Genomic DNA, 17,327 nt, shown 5'->3' with positions numbered 1-17,327 from the left:
GCATTTAATTCATTATTTATTTCTGCATTTATTTATTTCTACATTTATGTATTCGTGCAATTACTTTTTTATTCATTTATTTATTTATGTATTTCTATATTTATTTATTTATGTATGCATTTATTTATTCATCTATACATTTATATACACTTAAGTCATTTTTCGTCCTCCATTTATGTATTTATTAATTTATATACACTTAAGTCATTTTTCGTCCTCCATAGATAGAAGCACTGGGGTGTCAATTATAGCACTTAAACATGGAAAATGTTAGATTTTCATGATATGTCCCTTTTAAAGTGAAATCAAACTTTGTGCTTCTAATCCATACATAGATTATGAGACTGTAGCCTGAATTTCAGACAGGGTCACTTATAATTTCTAATTTTCCTTCAAAACATCTCTAGAAATGGGTTCCTTCTGTTGAAACACATTTTTTAAAATAATGCACATTAATGAAACATAAGGGATGTATTTTTATTGCAGTATTAAGTACACATGGATGTCATTTTACGGTTTCGCTCCAAATACAGTAGTGGGAACATGAGAGGAATTACGAAAGTCACAAATATTTAAGTTACACAATTTACATCTTGCCTTAACCTTTTAATCTCTTTTAGACTGGCTCAGTTTGACAAAGACTTTGGGTATTGTCCATCCCTCTGGGGTTTTCTTCAGTCCAGCTCGTCTAGCAATTCGGATGAGATCTCTCTCAAACGCAGCCTGTAATAACACAGCAAAGAGTTGAATGTTATACAATGATTTTTGTTACAAAGTACGCATTGCCTTTCCCTTATCGGATAAAATGTTACCTTTTAAGTTTTCAATAAAACACCATACTTAAAGTGTGTTTAGTACACTATTTATAAGATTCCCACACTGTTTGACAAAACAAATGTCCTTAACTTTCAGCTTGGATTAAGTATTTTACACTTGATATTACCAACTAGAAAAAAACATTACTTCCACAGGCCGGGTTTTAAAATTCTTTTTATACGTTCAAAAAATATATCAAATGTATTCTTGCTGCCTAGATGACAACTGACCTGCTTTCTCCTCCTCCGTCCATCCTTTACCCTTCTCCTCAGGAACTTGGTCCGTTTAAGCAGCTTCCTGTATTTGTGCCTGTTCATCTTTCTGCGTCTGATCTCCAGCACGTTTTTGCAGTTCAGCGGTGTTGAGCTTTCTCCATCCTCCAGAACTGGCACAGCACATGGGGGCAGCATCATGGATTCACTTATAATCTCACCTTCTTCCAGAGGCGGTGTAGCCTCCAGGAAAGGGGGGAGAGAATAGCGCAGGGAAAGCCAGGATTCCAGAGGAGAAACAGACAGTTTACGGGGCACAAGGACCTCCTCTAACTCTGGCTCAAGATGTGTCAATAATTTTGGTGGATACTTGTTGTCAGCAGCTGATGTGAGGCGTTTGTTTGTAGAGTGAAAAGCTTTGAATTGGATAGAATGACAGTGTTGTACAGCGCTGCATAACGCCTGGCTTTGCTTCTGCAGCAAACCTGGAAAATATAGAAGAATATATAAAGAAGACATAGTCCAACATACAAAATATACGTTTATCAGTACTGTAAAATGCAAAAGCTTACCAGATGCTTTGGAAAGCAGGTTTAGCTGTGAAACCACCCTTGAGAGAAACATGATCTTACGGATGGTGCACCTTCAGAGCATCATGAACTGAAATAAAATGAAGGTTCCTCAAAACAGTCAACACATAAATAGGATATCTAAGCCCAATGTTTAGTAACTCAATCAATGGAATACTAGTTAAGTCACTAAACCTTTATCAGTGTCTAGTAGGGCTAAACTGAGACTTTGGTAACTACAAACTAGAGGAACTCCTTTCATTCAAACCCAATAGCTACTGTTAGCTGGGTTCATAGTCAGACTCGTAGATTAATCATACATTATGTTACTGGAAAATCACGTGGACGCAAACAACAAAATATAATAAGCAAATATAAAACAGAGAACTATAAACTAACATTTAAATGTAATTTTTGTTTTAAAATTCAACAGTAACACATACCTCGTCATGTCAAAAATTTTCAATGTGACTCAATGTACTTCCGGTCCGCCGGATTAATGTACCGCCATGCAACGATCTCAACCTTCCAAGGTTCCCACATACTGAATTCTCCACGGTCTTGTTTGTTTTACTTGAAATAACATCACTGTTATCTTTACAGATAACAATTTAACAGATTGCAAGCCTTATACCTGTATCACTTTAGTCAAAATAAAAATTTTATTAGTTTGAAGTTTGGTAATGGATCGGTTTAATCTGTCTTGGCAAGATTAAACAACTTGAAATTATGAATTTTGATTAATAAAAGCGTATTAGTGTTTTCATCGTCAGGTAAAATCCAATTGAAAATATTTGTAAACATTTATTTGAATTTAAAGAAAATTGCAGGAGAGCATGCTTGTTGTCTCCAAAACTAACTTTCTCCTGAAGGTGGTGCTGTTTCACAGTCACGTGAAGCAAGACGATGTCCTTTTTATTATTGAACAAAAGGCACAGGGGATACATTATTAAGCACAAAAATTTATAGACAGCAAACTCAAAATAAAGCAAGGCATGGAAAAGGGATAGTCCACAAAAAGCAAAGGAAAAAAAACAATTCACAAAACATTCATAGACCCTACAAGTTTTTTAGAAATAATAAGAAATAAATAACATTGGCAATACATAAAAAATAATCTTCAGAAAGTCAGGAAGTAAATTATAATGAAACCATAATTTATTTGAGCAACAAAGAAGTTTTAGCAGCTTTCTTATTTGCTGATAAACAAAGAGAGTCATAAAATAATTGTAAATCAACACAAAAAAGTCTAAAATTGGGCTTTAAATCAGATACATATTTATGAAGATAAAACATGCCACATAAAGTAAGCAGTTTTAATCTGTCATCCATCTCCTTTGACCCGGAGTCCCAAATCAGAAACAACACATTCACAACCTCAAAAGTAAAGAGTTTGTAAAAAGCAGAAAAAATAAGCCAGGCTACTTTTTTCCAGAACTCTTTGTATAATCACACTCAAAAAAACAAATGTGGAATTGTTTCAAATTTAGAATTACAGAATACAGAAGAGAGTTACAAGGATAATTATGTAGATTTTTAAAATGAACAATGTCCTTTTATACTACTGTCCTCCTGTAGTACAGCTGTAATATTTTATGTTTGTAAATAAAGTGCAATGCAACCCAATATAATACAGGATCCGTTCCCCCTGCTATGATGGCCAAATGTATCAATTTAAGGCTATAAATATAAAGGTGACCACAAAAAGAAGTGGCATATTTAGCACTGTTTTTTTATGGTTAGTAGACCATTAGTTTGAGTCTTGCCTAAATGTTTTTTTTTTTCCTTATTGAAGAAGGGGGAACTTTAACTGACCGTAACAAGTTGCCAGCATAAGTTGCCCCTACCATTATGGACACATTTATCGATTACAGGCTTAAATTTCAGAGTCAACATTTTGGGTCAAAATGTCAGCAGTGTGAATTTCAGACATAGACTGTAATTGTGGCTTATTTAATAAAATATAGATTAAAAACTCACAATATTAAAGCACAACATGAAAATAATTTGATTATGATTCCTGAATAAAGCAAATGTTGCTTTTTCTTTTCAGTGCTGTTTCTTTTCAGTACTTCAGGCTGTTTGTGATGTTGTGTGGTTATTGTTATTATGAATTTGTGCATGATTAACAGGGTGTAGGTTGAAAGGTGTGTCTGAAATAGACAAAAGGGAGGTACAGCATGTTTTAAGCGACCTGAATAGAATATGACATATTTATATGCATGATTTATTTAGAATGATATAGTAATAACAAAGAGTCATTATACCCACAACAAGCCTAAAGACAACGTGTGGATTAAATTCTTTTAAGATCATTCTTGTAAAACAACTTTACAGGTTTTGTATTTCAAGTATAAACACGAGACAAGGCTAACTCTTTAACTTTCTTAATTGTTCCTAAAATGTGCAGAATTTTTAACATCAACATATATTTTTCTGTTACTTTAACTTAAAGAATTAAGTTAAACAATTTCAATTTGTTTTTATAAGTTATGTCAACTTATTAAAACTTAAAATAGTAGGTTGAATTGACTTGCAAAACCAAGTTGTTTTACCTTCATGCTCCTTCTTTTTACAGTGTGAATTTGAAATTGAAATAGACATCTCAGAGAATAATCAGTTTAATTGTTTTATCTCATTTGAACATTTCATCTCATTTAAACATTATAATGTTATTGCTGCTATTACCACCATTGTATATATTGGTTAATATAACTCATATAGCCTCATCTCAATTTTGCACATCTGTTGGGCACATTTCACAAGACTTTGATGTAAAATACATCTTTTGTGTCCCCAGTATACGTATGTGAAGTTCTAGCTCAAAATACCAGATATATAGTTTATTATAGCATGTTAAAATTGCCACTTTGTAGGTGTGAGCAAAATGAGCCATTTTTGGGGTGTGTCCTTTTAAATGCAAATGAGCTGATCTCTGCACTTAATGGTAGTGCCGTGGTTGGATAGTGCAAATTAAGGGGTTCTGACATCAGAAGGGGAGCCAAATTTCAATAACCTATTTTTTCACATGTTTTCTGAGAATTGTTTACCAAAACTGAGTTACTGAGTTGTTAATTTTTACATTTTCTAGGTTGATAGAAGCATTGTGGACCCAATCATTGCACTTAAGCATGGAAAAAGTCAGATTTGACTTGGTTTTATTTTGGTATACGGGGTATATGACAATAAACGCTTTGAATCTTGAATCTTTGATAATCTAATACAAAATCAAAGCTCGAGATATGTGTTATTTTATGTTTGATATTCCCCTGTAGAGATAACTACTAATCAAATTTTGGACTCAGACTTTCTCATCTGCGCAGATCCAAGGTTAACCTTTATCTGTGATAGTAATATAACTTGTCAAACCATGTTATGCAAGTAAAGTGTTTTCCAACCGTTCCAAGATTGTTGGTCATTGAACTCTGATGCACATGGCCAGTATTTTTGGATTAGGATATATATCTATGTTCAGGTATAAAGCCTGTGACCACCAACATCCACAACTGTTCATATAGCTATGAAGTAAATATAATTAGGTATTCTTTTGTCCGTCATTAAAAAGTTTTGGAGCTCATGCCTGGTTATATTATCACACAGAAAACTGAAAAAAGTTTTTAGTTTTTCTTTTTATCTTAACTGGCATATACACCTGGAATAACCAGTCACACAGGATGCCCATATGAGTTCACAATAAATATTTACACTTGTTTAACTTAAAAAAGAGCAAACTAATAGAGTTGTTTTGTTCCCTGTAGCTGTTGATGATTTACCGGGGTATCTTCAACAAGATGATAATTGCCTTAAGTGAGAGTTTTTTGTTCAGCCACCATGATTAAGTCGAACAAACAAGCCAGTGTCAACAACACTAAATGACCCACATATCAGTTCATCATTAATAAGTGTGTGTTTAGTTTTTCATGCTCACCTCCCATTACACACCCCCTCCTCTTATAGGTTGCTCTGGTAAACCAACTCACCCCTCTTATGACTGAAATGCCTGTGCAAGTGGTCATCACATTCATTACATAATCAACAACAGAGACCTTGCATGAATTTTCTCCCTTCTCCACTTATTGTTCTGCATATTTTATTTTATAATAAAATTCAGATGATTCCTAATATATATATATTTGTTTCATGACAGTGATTATCAAGCAAGCATAGATGACATTGGATTGTAATGTTGTTTAATATTTCACCATTATAATGAGAAGTTTGGGTAATGATTTCTTAGATTTTGTGTTACTGGATAACATAGTTCTTTATTGTACAACAAAGAGGCAAGTTAAGTTTCCAGCCACATTTAAATAATGTTTTTTGTCTATTTTTTATTCCTATAATTTATGTTGCTGTAGCCTATACAGTATTTTTACATACATAGTATCGTGTTACATCTTCTTCAGCTAATTTTTTACAGGTTTGTTTGTGGACTGATCCGATGTGATGACGTGACGTCATGGACAACACCTCCGTCCTGCCCTATGACGTGCGTCAGCACGGGGTACTTCTCGAGTACAGCACCTTTTCCGGGTTTAGTGAAGCCGGTTGTTGTACGGACACTACATCAGGCCGCTGGCCCGAGCGACCGCATTTATTTATGTTTATTCATTTACAGTTTATCGGAGTACGATGACTGCTTGAAATGGCACAGAAAGACACTTTGTTACATCTCTTCGCAGGGGGGTAAGTGTGATTGTATAAACGTCTTTTATACCCGGATCAAAATCGACATTGGTTGCCAGACTGGAAGGTCGAAAGCAACTTTAAACGATCTGTAATGGCTTTTTAAAAATACTTCACAAGCTTATCACGTGAGTAAGCAATTTTAAGACTAATTAATTTCGCTAATGTGTCAAAATGTTGGTTGTTTTGAAAATAAATACAAGACGGATCTTGCTAGCTTGTAACGTTAGCTAGCATTGACGCGGCTGATGTGTTTAAATGTACATAAACAGGCTTATTTGTGAATAAAATGCATTAATGTAAAGGGATAAACTGAACAAATGTTGTAAAGTGATGTCTGGAGAGTAGACGAATGTTATATCAGTGTGTACTGTCAGTGACACTTAACAGTTAGCATGATCGCGTAATGACATCCTTGCAGTTGAACGAGAGACCACGCGCCGCATCTCTCGCGAGCTGTTCACGTGCTGCTATAAATTCGTAAAATGTAAAAACATGTTGTCTCGTTGGGCAAAAATGTATATAACTTAAATGCATATGACATGCATATTTTTGTAATCGGGGGCATATGTACTATAAAAGCAAATATGTACATTTATGACATGTTACTTTATTCTATAAAGCCAATTTAGTTAGAATACATTTTCAGTGTTTTTTAATAATAAAATACATTTATTATTATTATTTTAAATAAATATTTTTAAAATTTTTGTTTTGGTATCTTAAACTTGTTACGTGTTTAAATAATTACAAAATAAAAGTAAGATGCTTATAAAACGCATTGTTCCTGACTCACATCTGATTACATCTCTTTTTAAAATATACAAAATACGTTTTTAGGAGCTTGTTTTTTGTGTAGGCTATTGTATAATTTTGTTTGATAAACGTTTGTTTATTAAAAAAAGAAGCTCTTGGTTAATTAAAATGAGCCTTTAAATGGTCATGTTCAAGGTCATTTAGGTTTTTCCCTTCGGTGATGTGTCAACATTTTCTCAATAGCGGTTTTGTGCCTTTAGCGCATTTTTAATGCGTCAATATTACGCAGTCTATTTAATACCACCTGCTCTCTGTAAAGAGTGTTGTAACTCTTGTCTTTTGCAAGGGCAAAGAGATTTATACCCATGCCAAACATGTTTATAATCCCACAGGAGACTTCTGCTGCATGCCAAACAAGTTGTGCATTTTACTCCTATTTGAATGTAGATTATCGCGTGACTAATATTTAAATAGACAATTGGAGTGCACGTGTTTAAGCACAGTGCATTCCTATGTAAATTGCTATTTTATACATGTTATGTAAATAAAAATTTTATGAAAAGTTTGCAAATATTATAGAAACGAAAGGCTTTAAAATACACTGTTGGTGAAAGTGTAGATGAAGTCAGAAAAGGTCCTGTAAAATATATGATATTAGATGCAGACATTACTGCATCGTGCTTTTATATTGCATCAATATGCAGTGCCATTTAGACCACATCTTTAGTTTCAGTTTTACCCATTAGTTAGATTTAGGTCACTTTATCACGATCACGATTTATTCTTTGTCACGAGTTATGTAATCATGCCTTGTTTGTCTGTTCCGAAAAGCCCATAACAAAACATTATCCTTCAATGCATGCTGTGTGGTTGTAAGTCAAGATGAGACTTGCAGCAGTGTCTGATTTAAGAAAGTTTGCTCTTGTACTTCTTAAACAGATTTGTAATTAATCCGTCCCGATTGCAGTCTTGAGGTTAAAGCCATTGTGCTCATCATCACGCACGTTGTGCTTCTGGCAGAGCTCATGATCTGTCAACATGTTCTGTATAACATGATCTGAGTTTATGTTGCAAGTTGTTTGCTTTAAGTCTAAGCTGGAAAAATAAACAAGCTACATAAACGTGTATTATGTAAGTTTGCGATAAAAACATTTTATGTTACTGAAACTGTCCTGCCGGTTTGACTGGAATTTTTCCTTCTCTTCGATTGGCATAGTCATTTAATTTTTATTTCTGTTATCAGGATTTGCATCTGGGTTAATAAAAAAAAATTTAAGGGGCTTTTCTAATGTAGGTCAATCTGGTGCTGGTTTTTGATCAGTGATCCTACAATTGATTTGGCCTGCGTCATATTTGAGTCATTTTGTTGTGATTTAGTTTGCTCTCCTTGACCCGTTTGACTCTTAAAATAACTGAGAGCATTGCTGACGCTTGCATACACTTTTTTTTTTTAAGTTTTGTTTGAGCTGAATTTACCTGAGAGAATTTGTAAAATGACGAAAATGTGCATTGTAAACCTTATTTTGACAAAACACGTGATGCACATGGTTCACATGACACATATTTTGAATACGCAAGCATCACACATGACACTCTGATCACATATTTTGAATTAGCATCCCTCGGATTAGCATTCACGAGCTGCCACTGATATAAGGTGTCTTTAAAATGCCTAACTATTCGTTTACAGTTGTTTTGTTGACATTCACAGATGTGGTGGAACAGTGGGTGCCATCATGACCTGCCCCCTGGAGGTGTTAAAGACCAGACTACAGTCTTCAGGCCTCACCCTCAGACCTGTGTTTCAGGTCCAGCTGGGCACAGTCAGTGGTGCCGGTGTCATTAGACCGGGAACCGTCACCCCCAGCCTGCTGCAGGTGTTAAAGTAAGCGATAAATCATTGGTACCTGCTATGTCTGAAAGGCACTGGAGGGTGTTAATACATTCCTGTATCAGAGGAAATATTTTTTTTGGGGGGGAGCATGCACATATTTTCTTCAGTGATTATGGTATCCAACAATCCTTTGCATTATATTGGTGTCTGATAAAGCTGTTCAAATGGTAAATTTCTATGTTGAAAAGCATATGCCAACATATCCAGTGCAGCACTGGATTTGTTCCCCTTCAACATGAAAGCAGATTACACAGAGAGAGCCTCGTGGTGATGATGCAAGCAGCTCTTATCCTGCCGTCAGCTGCACTCGATAAAGGGGTGTTTAGAGCCGGTGCAAGCCGGTTGCAGGCCAGGCAGAGGAGTTCAGTACATGAGCCGTTAATGTCCCTGTGAATGTCTATTCTGGGTAGTTTATCACCGCACAGAAGTAGCCAAGGCCTTCAAAAACCTGCACTGTCACATGATTCCTCCTTGCTGTGCTCCAATTACTGTCTGCACGCACATGTTGATCCTGACCAACCATCTCTTAGGGAGTGTGCTGGTCTACGTGACTGTCAAACCTCCAGAGAGACAAGTTTTTATTTAGTTGCGCTTACACGCCTCCTCCCCAAAAATGTATCTATGTGCAAGATTGAGGAAAAAATCACTTTTAGTTACTGTACTTAAAGACCCAGTATTGATGGTAGGAAGTGTTTTTAACTTTTACATATAATGCATTTGGCAAATGCTTACATCAAAAAAAAAAAAAAAAACAGTGCATTCAATGTATACATTTTATCAGTATGCAGGGTTCCCACAGGTCATGGAATTTCTGGATTATCATGGAATTTATTCCAGACATTGAAAGTCAGGGAATTTTATAGTTTTTTTGTCCAAGTCATGGAATATCAAGGATTTTGTTTGTTGTTTGCATTTATCAAAATAATCTGATTGTTAAATTGCGACGTAAGGAATGCCGTTTTTGGGTCCAAGCCTCCACTGATTTCAAGTGAGACTAAAATCTAAACAGCCATGTATTGGCATTGTTTATTTCATTTATTAAAGCTATTTTTTTTATAAACACTACATTATCAGGCTCACTGCATCTCAGACATAGGTCATGAAAATTCAGCTTTTTAGTGAAAGTCAGGGATTTTGGCTTGGAGTGGGAAGCCTGAGAATGAGTATTCCCTGGGAATGACCTTGGCTCTGCTAGCTCGGTTTTACCGGTTGAGCTACAGGAAGAGAAAAACTTTTCCTTTCAGGATATGCTGCATCATCAACTCTGTATTTTACATATAGGCTATCTGATGTGTTTCTGAATCAGTTTTGTAATAATTGCCGGACAAGATATGAGGAATAAGTTTTATTTCAACAATTGGGAGTCTGTGTCATGTGTAGGGCTGTCACGATTATGAAATTTGGCTGATGGTTAATTGTTTAATAAATTGTGACAATTATGACAATAAATTACCTGTTTATTGCTTTGACATTTAATTCTCATACATTTTTTGTTTATGAAATAATTTTCCCAGATCGTTGTGATTATTTAAATGAAATCTTTTGCAAGGTTTATCTGGCAGTAAATATTTATACACAACACATTTTTAAAAGTAATCTGATACTGTCTCGTTTATACAGGTGCTGCAGCTCCCCCTTGTGTTTTTTAGAGATATGTGCAATCATCGCGGTGATCTGAAAGCATTGCGTTGAAGTCAAACAATTGCGATGAGACGATTATTTAATAATTGTGACAGCCCTAGTCATGGGTGGATCAGGAAGGAAATATTTTTTTGGGGGGGGATCACACTGCAATATTTTTAGTAAACTTATGAAACCTAATCTAATGTATGTTGGTTTATAAACTATTCATTATGGGTTCATTCGTCTAAATCTCTTCTTTGTCTTCAGATCCATACTAGAGAAAGAAGGACCAAGATCTCTATTCAGAGGACTGGGTCCAAATCTTGTTGGTGTTGCGCCCTCAAGGTAATGACATTGATCTACATTTCTCCTGTCAAAGGTCAAGAAAAAAAGGAAAAGAAAAGAATGGCTGTGAATTTAATCTCAAGGTTAATGCGAAGTTTAGATTTATGTAAAGTCAAACCAAAGAGGAAGCACTTATTTAATGGGCCTCGAGGTCTGTTGTTCATTCGGTTTCCTGGTAAGACATGTTTGAGTACGAAGGGTGGACTTATGAAACTGGTATAAGTGCTGCGTTTGCCTTATTCTTGGGAACGTGGGAACAATAACAACACAGCTATAAATCATTAAAAGACGCAGTATGTGAACAAAAGCAAACTTGATGTCCTCCAGTTGTAACTTATTTTGCAATAAAAATCATTTTAAAAGAGAAAAGGAGTTGATTTTAAGACTTGAAAAAATTATTGTATGTTCCTAAATTGTATTTTTCTTTGAAATCACCCCTAGATTACTTCATTGACTTCTATACAGCATAAGTGACTTATGTTCGAGTTCAAATTAATTATAAGCTAACCCTTTTGGCCCATAAATTTAGCACAGGTCTATTATTTGCCCAATGTGTCCCACAGGCTGTGGATCTGGGTGTTTATTGAGCTTTTGTGCCGATGTCCCCACAGTCTGTTCCAGATACTTCCAGTGTTGAAAAGACTGCACTGTCAGGAACTCTCACTTCAAGCTGTTTGGCAGATTGTTAAAACATTGGCATCCTTTCAATTTCAGCGGTCCCATTTGCATTCAAATGAACTCTGCACTATCATGCACGGAGGGGGGATGTGGCGGGTGGTTTGAGTTCAACAGAAGAAAGACAAAGATAATCGCTCAGCTGACATATTTGCTTTTTGTTTGTCTGCAGGGCCATCTATTTCGCTGCTTATTCAAAGTCGAAGGAGACTTTCAATGGCATCTTCGTGCCAAACAGTGGAGTGGTCCACATGTCCTCAGCGGGCTTTGCAGGTAAGGCTTTGCCAAAAGTGTTACATAATCGCTTTAAAGTGGTACATTTAATTACTGGGAGTAAGTTATAAGACTCTTAATGTGCAACCAATAGACACTTCAATAGATTCAAAAGTAAATGTTTAGATCCCGATTTTGTTTTGTTTTTCAGCTTTTGTCACAAACTCTCTGATGAATCCAATCTGGATGGTCAAAACAAGAATGCAGCTTGAGAAGAAGTATGTTGATGCTATCAAGTTTTACTTTCATTTTCTTTACATAACCTTCCTGAAGATGTTGGTTTTCAACCGTACTCTAACACACATGATCGCCTATATATTTTTTTTATTAGGGTTGGAACTAGACTTAAAAGTAGATATCCAGGAGCAGACTTGAGCTAAATAGTTTATATGGATGCCATTAAAGGGACATGCCACTTTTTAAAAAAATAATTTCCAGCTCCCCTATAGTTGGACATTTGATTTTTGCCGCTTTTTAATCCATTCAGCCGATCTCCGGGTCTGGCGGCACCACTTTTAGCATAGCTTAGCATAATTCATTGAATCTGATTAGACCATTAGCATCGCGATCATAAATAAGCAAAGTGTTGCGATATGTTATTAATGATATTACGCAGTGCCCAAAAATAGTCCCCTGCTATTAAAAGTTACTAAACGGACTATTTTCGGGTGCTGCGTAATATCATTGCGCCTGCAAATGATAGCAACAGCAAAGTCCTTGATTATTACGCCAGGATTAGCCATATCGGCCTAGAAAATCGCAGCTTTTAATTTTCCGTCGGTCTTACTACACGATGTAACTACAGAAGAGTGAAGTTTTAAATGGGGAAAAATATCTAAACTCTTTGGTTATTTTTAGCATGATGCTAATGGTCTAATCAGATTCAATGGATTATGCTAAGCTATGCTAAAAGTGGTACCGCCAGACCCGGAGATCAGTTGAATGGATTCCAAAACTGTAAAAATCAAATGTTTAACTCTAGGGGAGCTGGAAAATGAGCCTATTTTCACAAAAGTCAAGTGTCCCTTTAAGGACATTATCAAGGGTCGGGCCCCTTTCTGGCCTTGTGGCGGGTGAGTTGGAGGGCATCCCCAGATAGCATGGAAGTTAATGATTTTTTGGATGGGGTGTGAAATCCAATTGCCGTCGTCTACCCGTTATAAAGTTTCAGGATGATTAGCATGTGATCCAAGCAGCCACTGTATAAATATCCACCCTGACGCACAAGTCAGGTCTTGGCGTCCGTGATCTATATTTACATTATAAAGAACACTGGGCAGTAGCTGGGTAGGGTCAGATGGGGTGCTCTCAAAATAGTCCGTACCTCTGACTCTCCAGTCTCTCCATGCATATTGCATAACCCAACTTAAGGTTACGAGTGTTAACCTTTAGTTTTTGTTTTGACCTACCCACGCAGGATCAGTGACAGGATCTGTTACTTTAGATTTAATCATGTGTTAAATTCTTGATCTTTCCTAATCACAAAACTATCTGTCTCTTCTCCAGGGCACGAGGGGAGAAGAAAATGAACGCATTGCAATGCGCGCGCTACGTGTACAAGACAGAAGGCATCCGAGGTTTTTACCGGGGCCTGACGGCGTCGTACGCTGGCATCTCTGAGACCATGATCTGTTTTCTCATTTACGAGACACTGAAGAAGCACCTAGCGCACAGCAGGTTTACCACGCCCACCACTGACACTGAAAAGAGAGCTTCGGATTTTCTGGGCCTGATGCTCGCTGCTGCCTTCGCCAAGGGCTGTGCGTCCTGCATAGCTTATCCACATGGTATGCACAAACACCCATCATCCACCACAAACAAGCATCAGCCAGTGTTTATAGAAAGACATGGACAAACTGTTTTTTCTGTAGCAATAAGACGGCACTTTTATGACAGGCTTTGGGTGTGTATCAGAACAGAAGTGGAATAACATGCTGCACAAGGATGTAAATTATTAAAAACTGACAAAGCTGATAGTAACCATAACATGTTGTTTTTCCTAAAGGGGAATTTTTACAAGGCACTCCTGCCCCTTAGCAGCAAAGTTCTTGATTATTACGCCAGAATGAGAGTATAGTTTCCTAGCCATATCGGCCTAAAAATTGCAACTTTTAATTTTCTGTCAGTTTTAGTACACAATGTAACTACAGAAGAGTCAAGTTTTAAATTGAAACTCTTTGGTAATTTTTTTGCGCGATGCTAATGGTCTAATCAGATTCAATGGATTGTGCTAAGCTATGCTAAAAATGCTAGCGCCAAACACGGAGATCAGCTGAATGGATTTCAAAATGGTAAAAATCAAATCTTTAAAGGAACAGTATGTAAGAAATTTATATCAATTAATTATAAAATGTCCCTGATATGTCACTAGACATTAAAGGAGTAGTCAATTTTCTTAAAGTAATATTCCATTTTCTTAAAAGAAAAATCCAGATAATTTACTCACCACCATGTCATCCAGAGTGTTGATGTCTTTCTTTGTTCGGTCCAGAGGAAATTGTGTTTTTTGAGGAAAACATTGCAGAATTTTTCTCATTTTAATGGACTTTAATGGAACCCAACATTTGATACTTGGCTCAACACGTAACAGTTTTTTTCAACGGAGTTTCAAAGGTCTATAAACGATCCCAAACGAGGCATAAGGGTCTTATCTAGCGAAACGATTGTCATTTTTGACAAGAAAAATAAAAAATATATACTTTTAAACCAAAATTTTTCGTCAAGGTCCGGTCCAGCCTGATCTAACGTAAATGCGTAGTGACGTAGGGAGGTCGCGTGTTACATATATAAAACGCACATTTGCTGACCATTGTAAACAATAAACTGACACAAAGATATTAATTAGTATCAGTTGACATACATCAACGTCGGAACGGTCCTCTTTCTCAACCCATGTAAACACTGGGGCGGAGTTTCGCGTTCGTCCTCTGTGACCTCTTGACGTGATGACGTATTGCGGTGACGTAGTGGGGTCAGCTGGCGCATCATGACCGGATCTACACGACGAGAAGTTGTGCTTTAAAAGTGTATATTTGTTATTTTTATTGTCAAAAATGACAATCGTTTCGCTAGATAAGACCCTTATATACGTCATTAATACGTCATCACGTCAAGAGGTCACAGAGGACGAACGCGAAACTCCGCCCCAGTGATTAAAAGTGTGTTGGAAGAGGACCGTTCCTACGTTGTTGTATGTCAACTGATACTAATTAATGTCTTTGTGTCAGTTTATTGTTTAAAATGGTCCGCAAATGTGCGTTTTATATATGTAACACGTGACCTCCCTACGTCACTACGCATTTACGTTAGGTCGCGCTGGACCGGACCTAGACGAAAAGTTGTGGTTTAAAAGTGTATATTTGTTGTTTTTGTTGTCAAGAGTGACAATCGTTTTGCTGGATGGGACCCTTGTGCCTTGTTTGGGATCGTTTATAGTCCTTTGAAATTCTGTTGGAAAAGAACTGTTATGTGTTGTGTTAAGTGTTGGGCTCTATTGGGGTCCATTGGAGTGAGAAAAATCCTGCAGTGTTTCCTCAGGAAGCATGGTTTCTTCTCGACTGAACGAGGAAAGACATCAACATTTTGGATGACGTGGTGAGTGAATTATCTGGATTTTTCTTTTAAGAAAATTGAATATTCCTTTAACTCTAGTGGAACTGGAAAATAAGCATTTTTTTTAAAGTGGAGTATCCCTTTAAAGGTCACCTTATATGGCAAGTTTTATAATAAATAATATTTTGTAATATTAGTCCCCAGAATGTGCATGTGATGTATCAGGTCCTAATAGCCTATATATATTATTATACCATGTTGAAAAGCCCCTTTTTGGGTGTGCAGAAATAAGTGTTTTTGTGTGTGTGTGTTTCTTTAAGAGCTGCTGCTTCCCTCCTCGTTTCCTGTTATTTATACCAAAAACATACACTTAATTAATAAGACCACCACCTTAATTTATTGTTCACAATAAGCTTGCAGTAATGAATTATATAAAGAAGATTTCAAATAGAAATGATTACCTAACTGTGGTCTTGCTGCAATTGTGGGCGGGGCCTGTGCAAAGTGATGTCAGTTTGCTTAGAAAACACCAACAGCTTGTCCCATGAGATTGTTGAGAATTTAAAAAGGGATTGGGCAGATATTGGGTGACACAAAATTATGTTCAAACAAGTGAATTTCTCATATTCAGATCATTTGATTATGCAGGGCACTATGTTTAATGATGCAAAAATCTTTATTTCCCCTCCAGAGGTCATTCGGACACGACTACGAGAAGAGGGAAGCAAATACAAGTACTTCTTTCAGACGGCACGGCTCGTGGCAGTAGAGGAAGGCTACACTGCTTTTTACAGAGGTCTCATTCCACAGCTCATCAGACAGATCCCCAACACGGCCATAGTGTTGTCTACCTATGAGCTCATAGTCCATCTGCTGGGTGATTCCTCCAAATGAGGCTTCGTACGACAAGCACACAAAGACATTTTGACCTGACAGGGATGTTGCGTTGTGAAGAACGTTCGACTATCCAAAGACTTTAAGGAGCATATTTTTTTATTTAAGTTGAATGCACATGTTCAAAAATGTTTTGCTTGTTTATGTGTTACGTGAACGGCGCATATGGCATAGCTTTTCCCGAGGTCTGTGTATACTGTATCATTGTACAGAAAAAGGTCATCTATAAAAAATCCAAAGTGCTTTTTAAGTTAAGTAAATTATTTTTATTTGTAAGTAGCAGCTTTTTGGTTTCAGGCATTGATGACTTTGGATCTCTATGATAAATGTTCTATGGTTTAGGTTCATTAGTAAATCTTGGTTTTATGTTCTTGGAATGAAAATGATATAAATGCGTAGAAAATCTCTTCAGGTGCGACATACATTACATCACTTTGCAGTACTTGGTAGCATTCTGGTGTCTGACCAATTAATTCCATTCACCTTATTAGACATGTTTGTTGGTTTACTGTATGTTGTTTTTTTGAGACATGTCTGAGAGGTTCTGCAGATCAGGAAAGCATTGATGTAGCCATCCAGTGGTTTAATAAATAATCTAAAACGTTTTTTTTTGTTTCTGTGTCATTCGTACTAACTGATGACGTCCGTGCACCTTCAAGCCTGTTGGACGGAATTTATCAAAGTTAAATCAGTCAATAATCCCATGATCCCAGTTGTTTACTTGAAGCTACGAAAACATGGTCTTTGAGCCTACTAGTAACGTTCGAGGTTTTATCTCTTGTGTCACAAAGCACAAGGTGAAAGGCATGAGTTAATCTGTAATATGGAAGATATTGATCATGCCGGTTACTATCATTGTGTGTTAAATGACAAATAAACAAACTGTGAAGTGTCTTATATCTGATAAAAATGTAGACTTAATTTTTAAGTCACAAAGCATACATAGGAAAGCAAGGTTTAGGAAAATATATGTTAATTTCTAATATGTTGCAATGTATAGCTTGTGCTTGCAGTTACCCATGTTGCCAAAAG

The 17,327-nt window shown here is 36.4% G+C and overlaps 2 protein-coding genes across 2 annotated transcripts; one reads left to right on the top strand and one right to left on the bottom strand.

Annotated features, from left to right (window-relative positions):
- Window positions 1-463: 463 nt before the first annotated feature.
- Window positions 464-2,166, bottom strand: aurkaip1 (aurora kinase A interacting protein 1). Its single transcript, XM_055189204.2, has 4 exons — window positions 2,041-2,166; window positions 1,601-1,688; window positions 1,047-1,513; window positions 464-723 (listed from the first exon to the last, which is right to left on the bottom strand). The coding sequence occupies exons 2-4, from the start codon at window positions 1,650-1,652 to the stop codon at window positions 607-609; spliced, it is 636 nt and encodes a 211-aa protein (XP_055045179.1). The 5' UTR covers window positions 1,653-1,688; window positions 2,041-2,166; the 3' UTR covers window positions 464-606.
- Window positions 2,167-6,115: 3,949 nt separating this feature from the next.
- Window positions 6,116-16,900, top strand: slc25a33 (solute carrier family 25 member 33). Its single transcript, XM_055188452.2, has 7 exons — window positions 6,116-6,283; window positions 8,751-8,924; window positions 10,824-10,901; window positions 11,749-11,849; window positions 12,001-12,067; window positions 13,356-13,636; window positions 16,093-16,900. The coding sequence occupies exons 1-7, from the start codon at window positions 6,243-6,245 to the stop codon at window positions 16,293-16,295; spliced, it is 945 nt and encodes a 314-aa protein (XP_055044427.1). The 5' UTR covers window positions 6,116-6,242; the 3' UTR covers window positions 16,296-16,900.
- The last annotated feature ends 427 nt before the right edge of the window (window positions 16,901-17,327 follow it).

Source organism: Misgurnus anguillicaudatus, chromosome 13 (assembly GCF_027580225.2).
Source record: "Misgurnus anguillicaudatus chromosome 13, ASM2758022v2, whole genome shotgun sequence".
NCBI classification, from domain to species: Eukaryota; Metazoa; Chordata; class Actinopteri; order Cypriniformes; family Cobitidae; genus Misgurnus; species Misgurnus anguillicaudatus.
The sequence above is the reverse complement of the archived record's forward strand: the minus strand, read 5'-3'. Positions and strand labels throughout refer to the sequence as shown.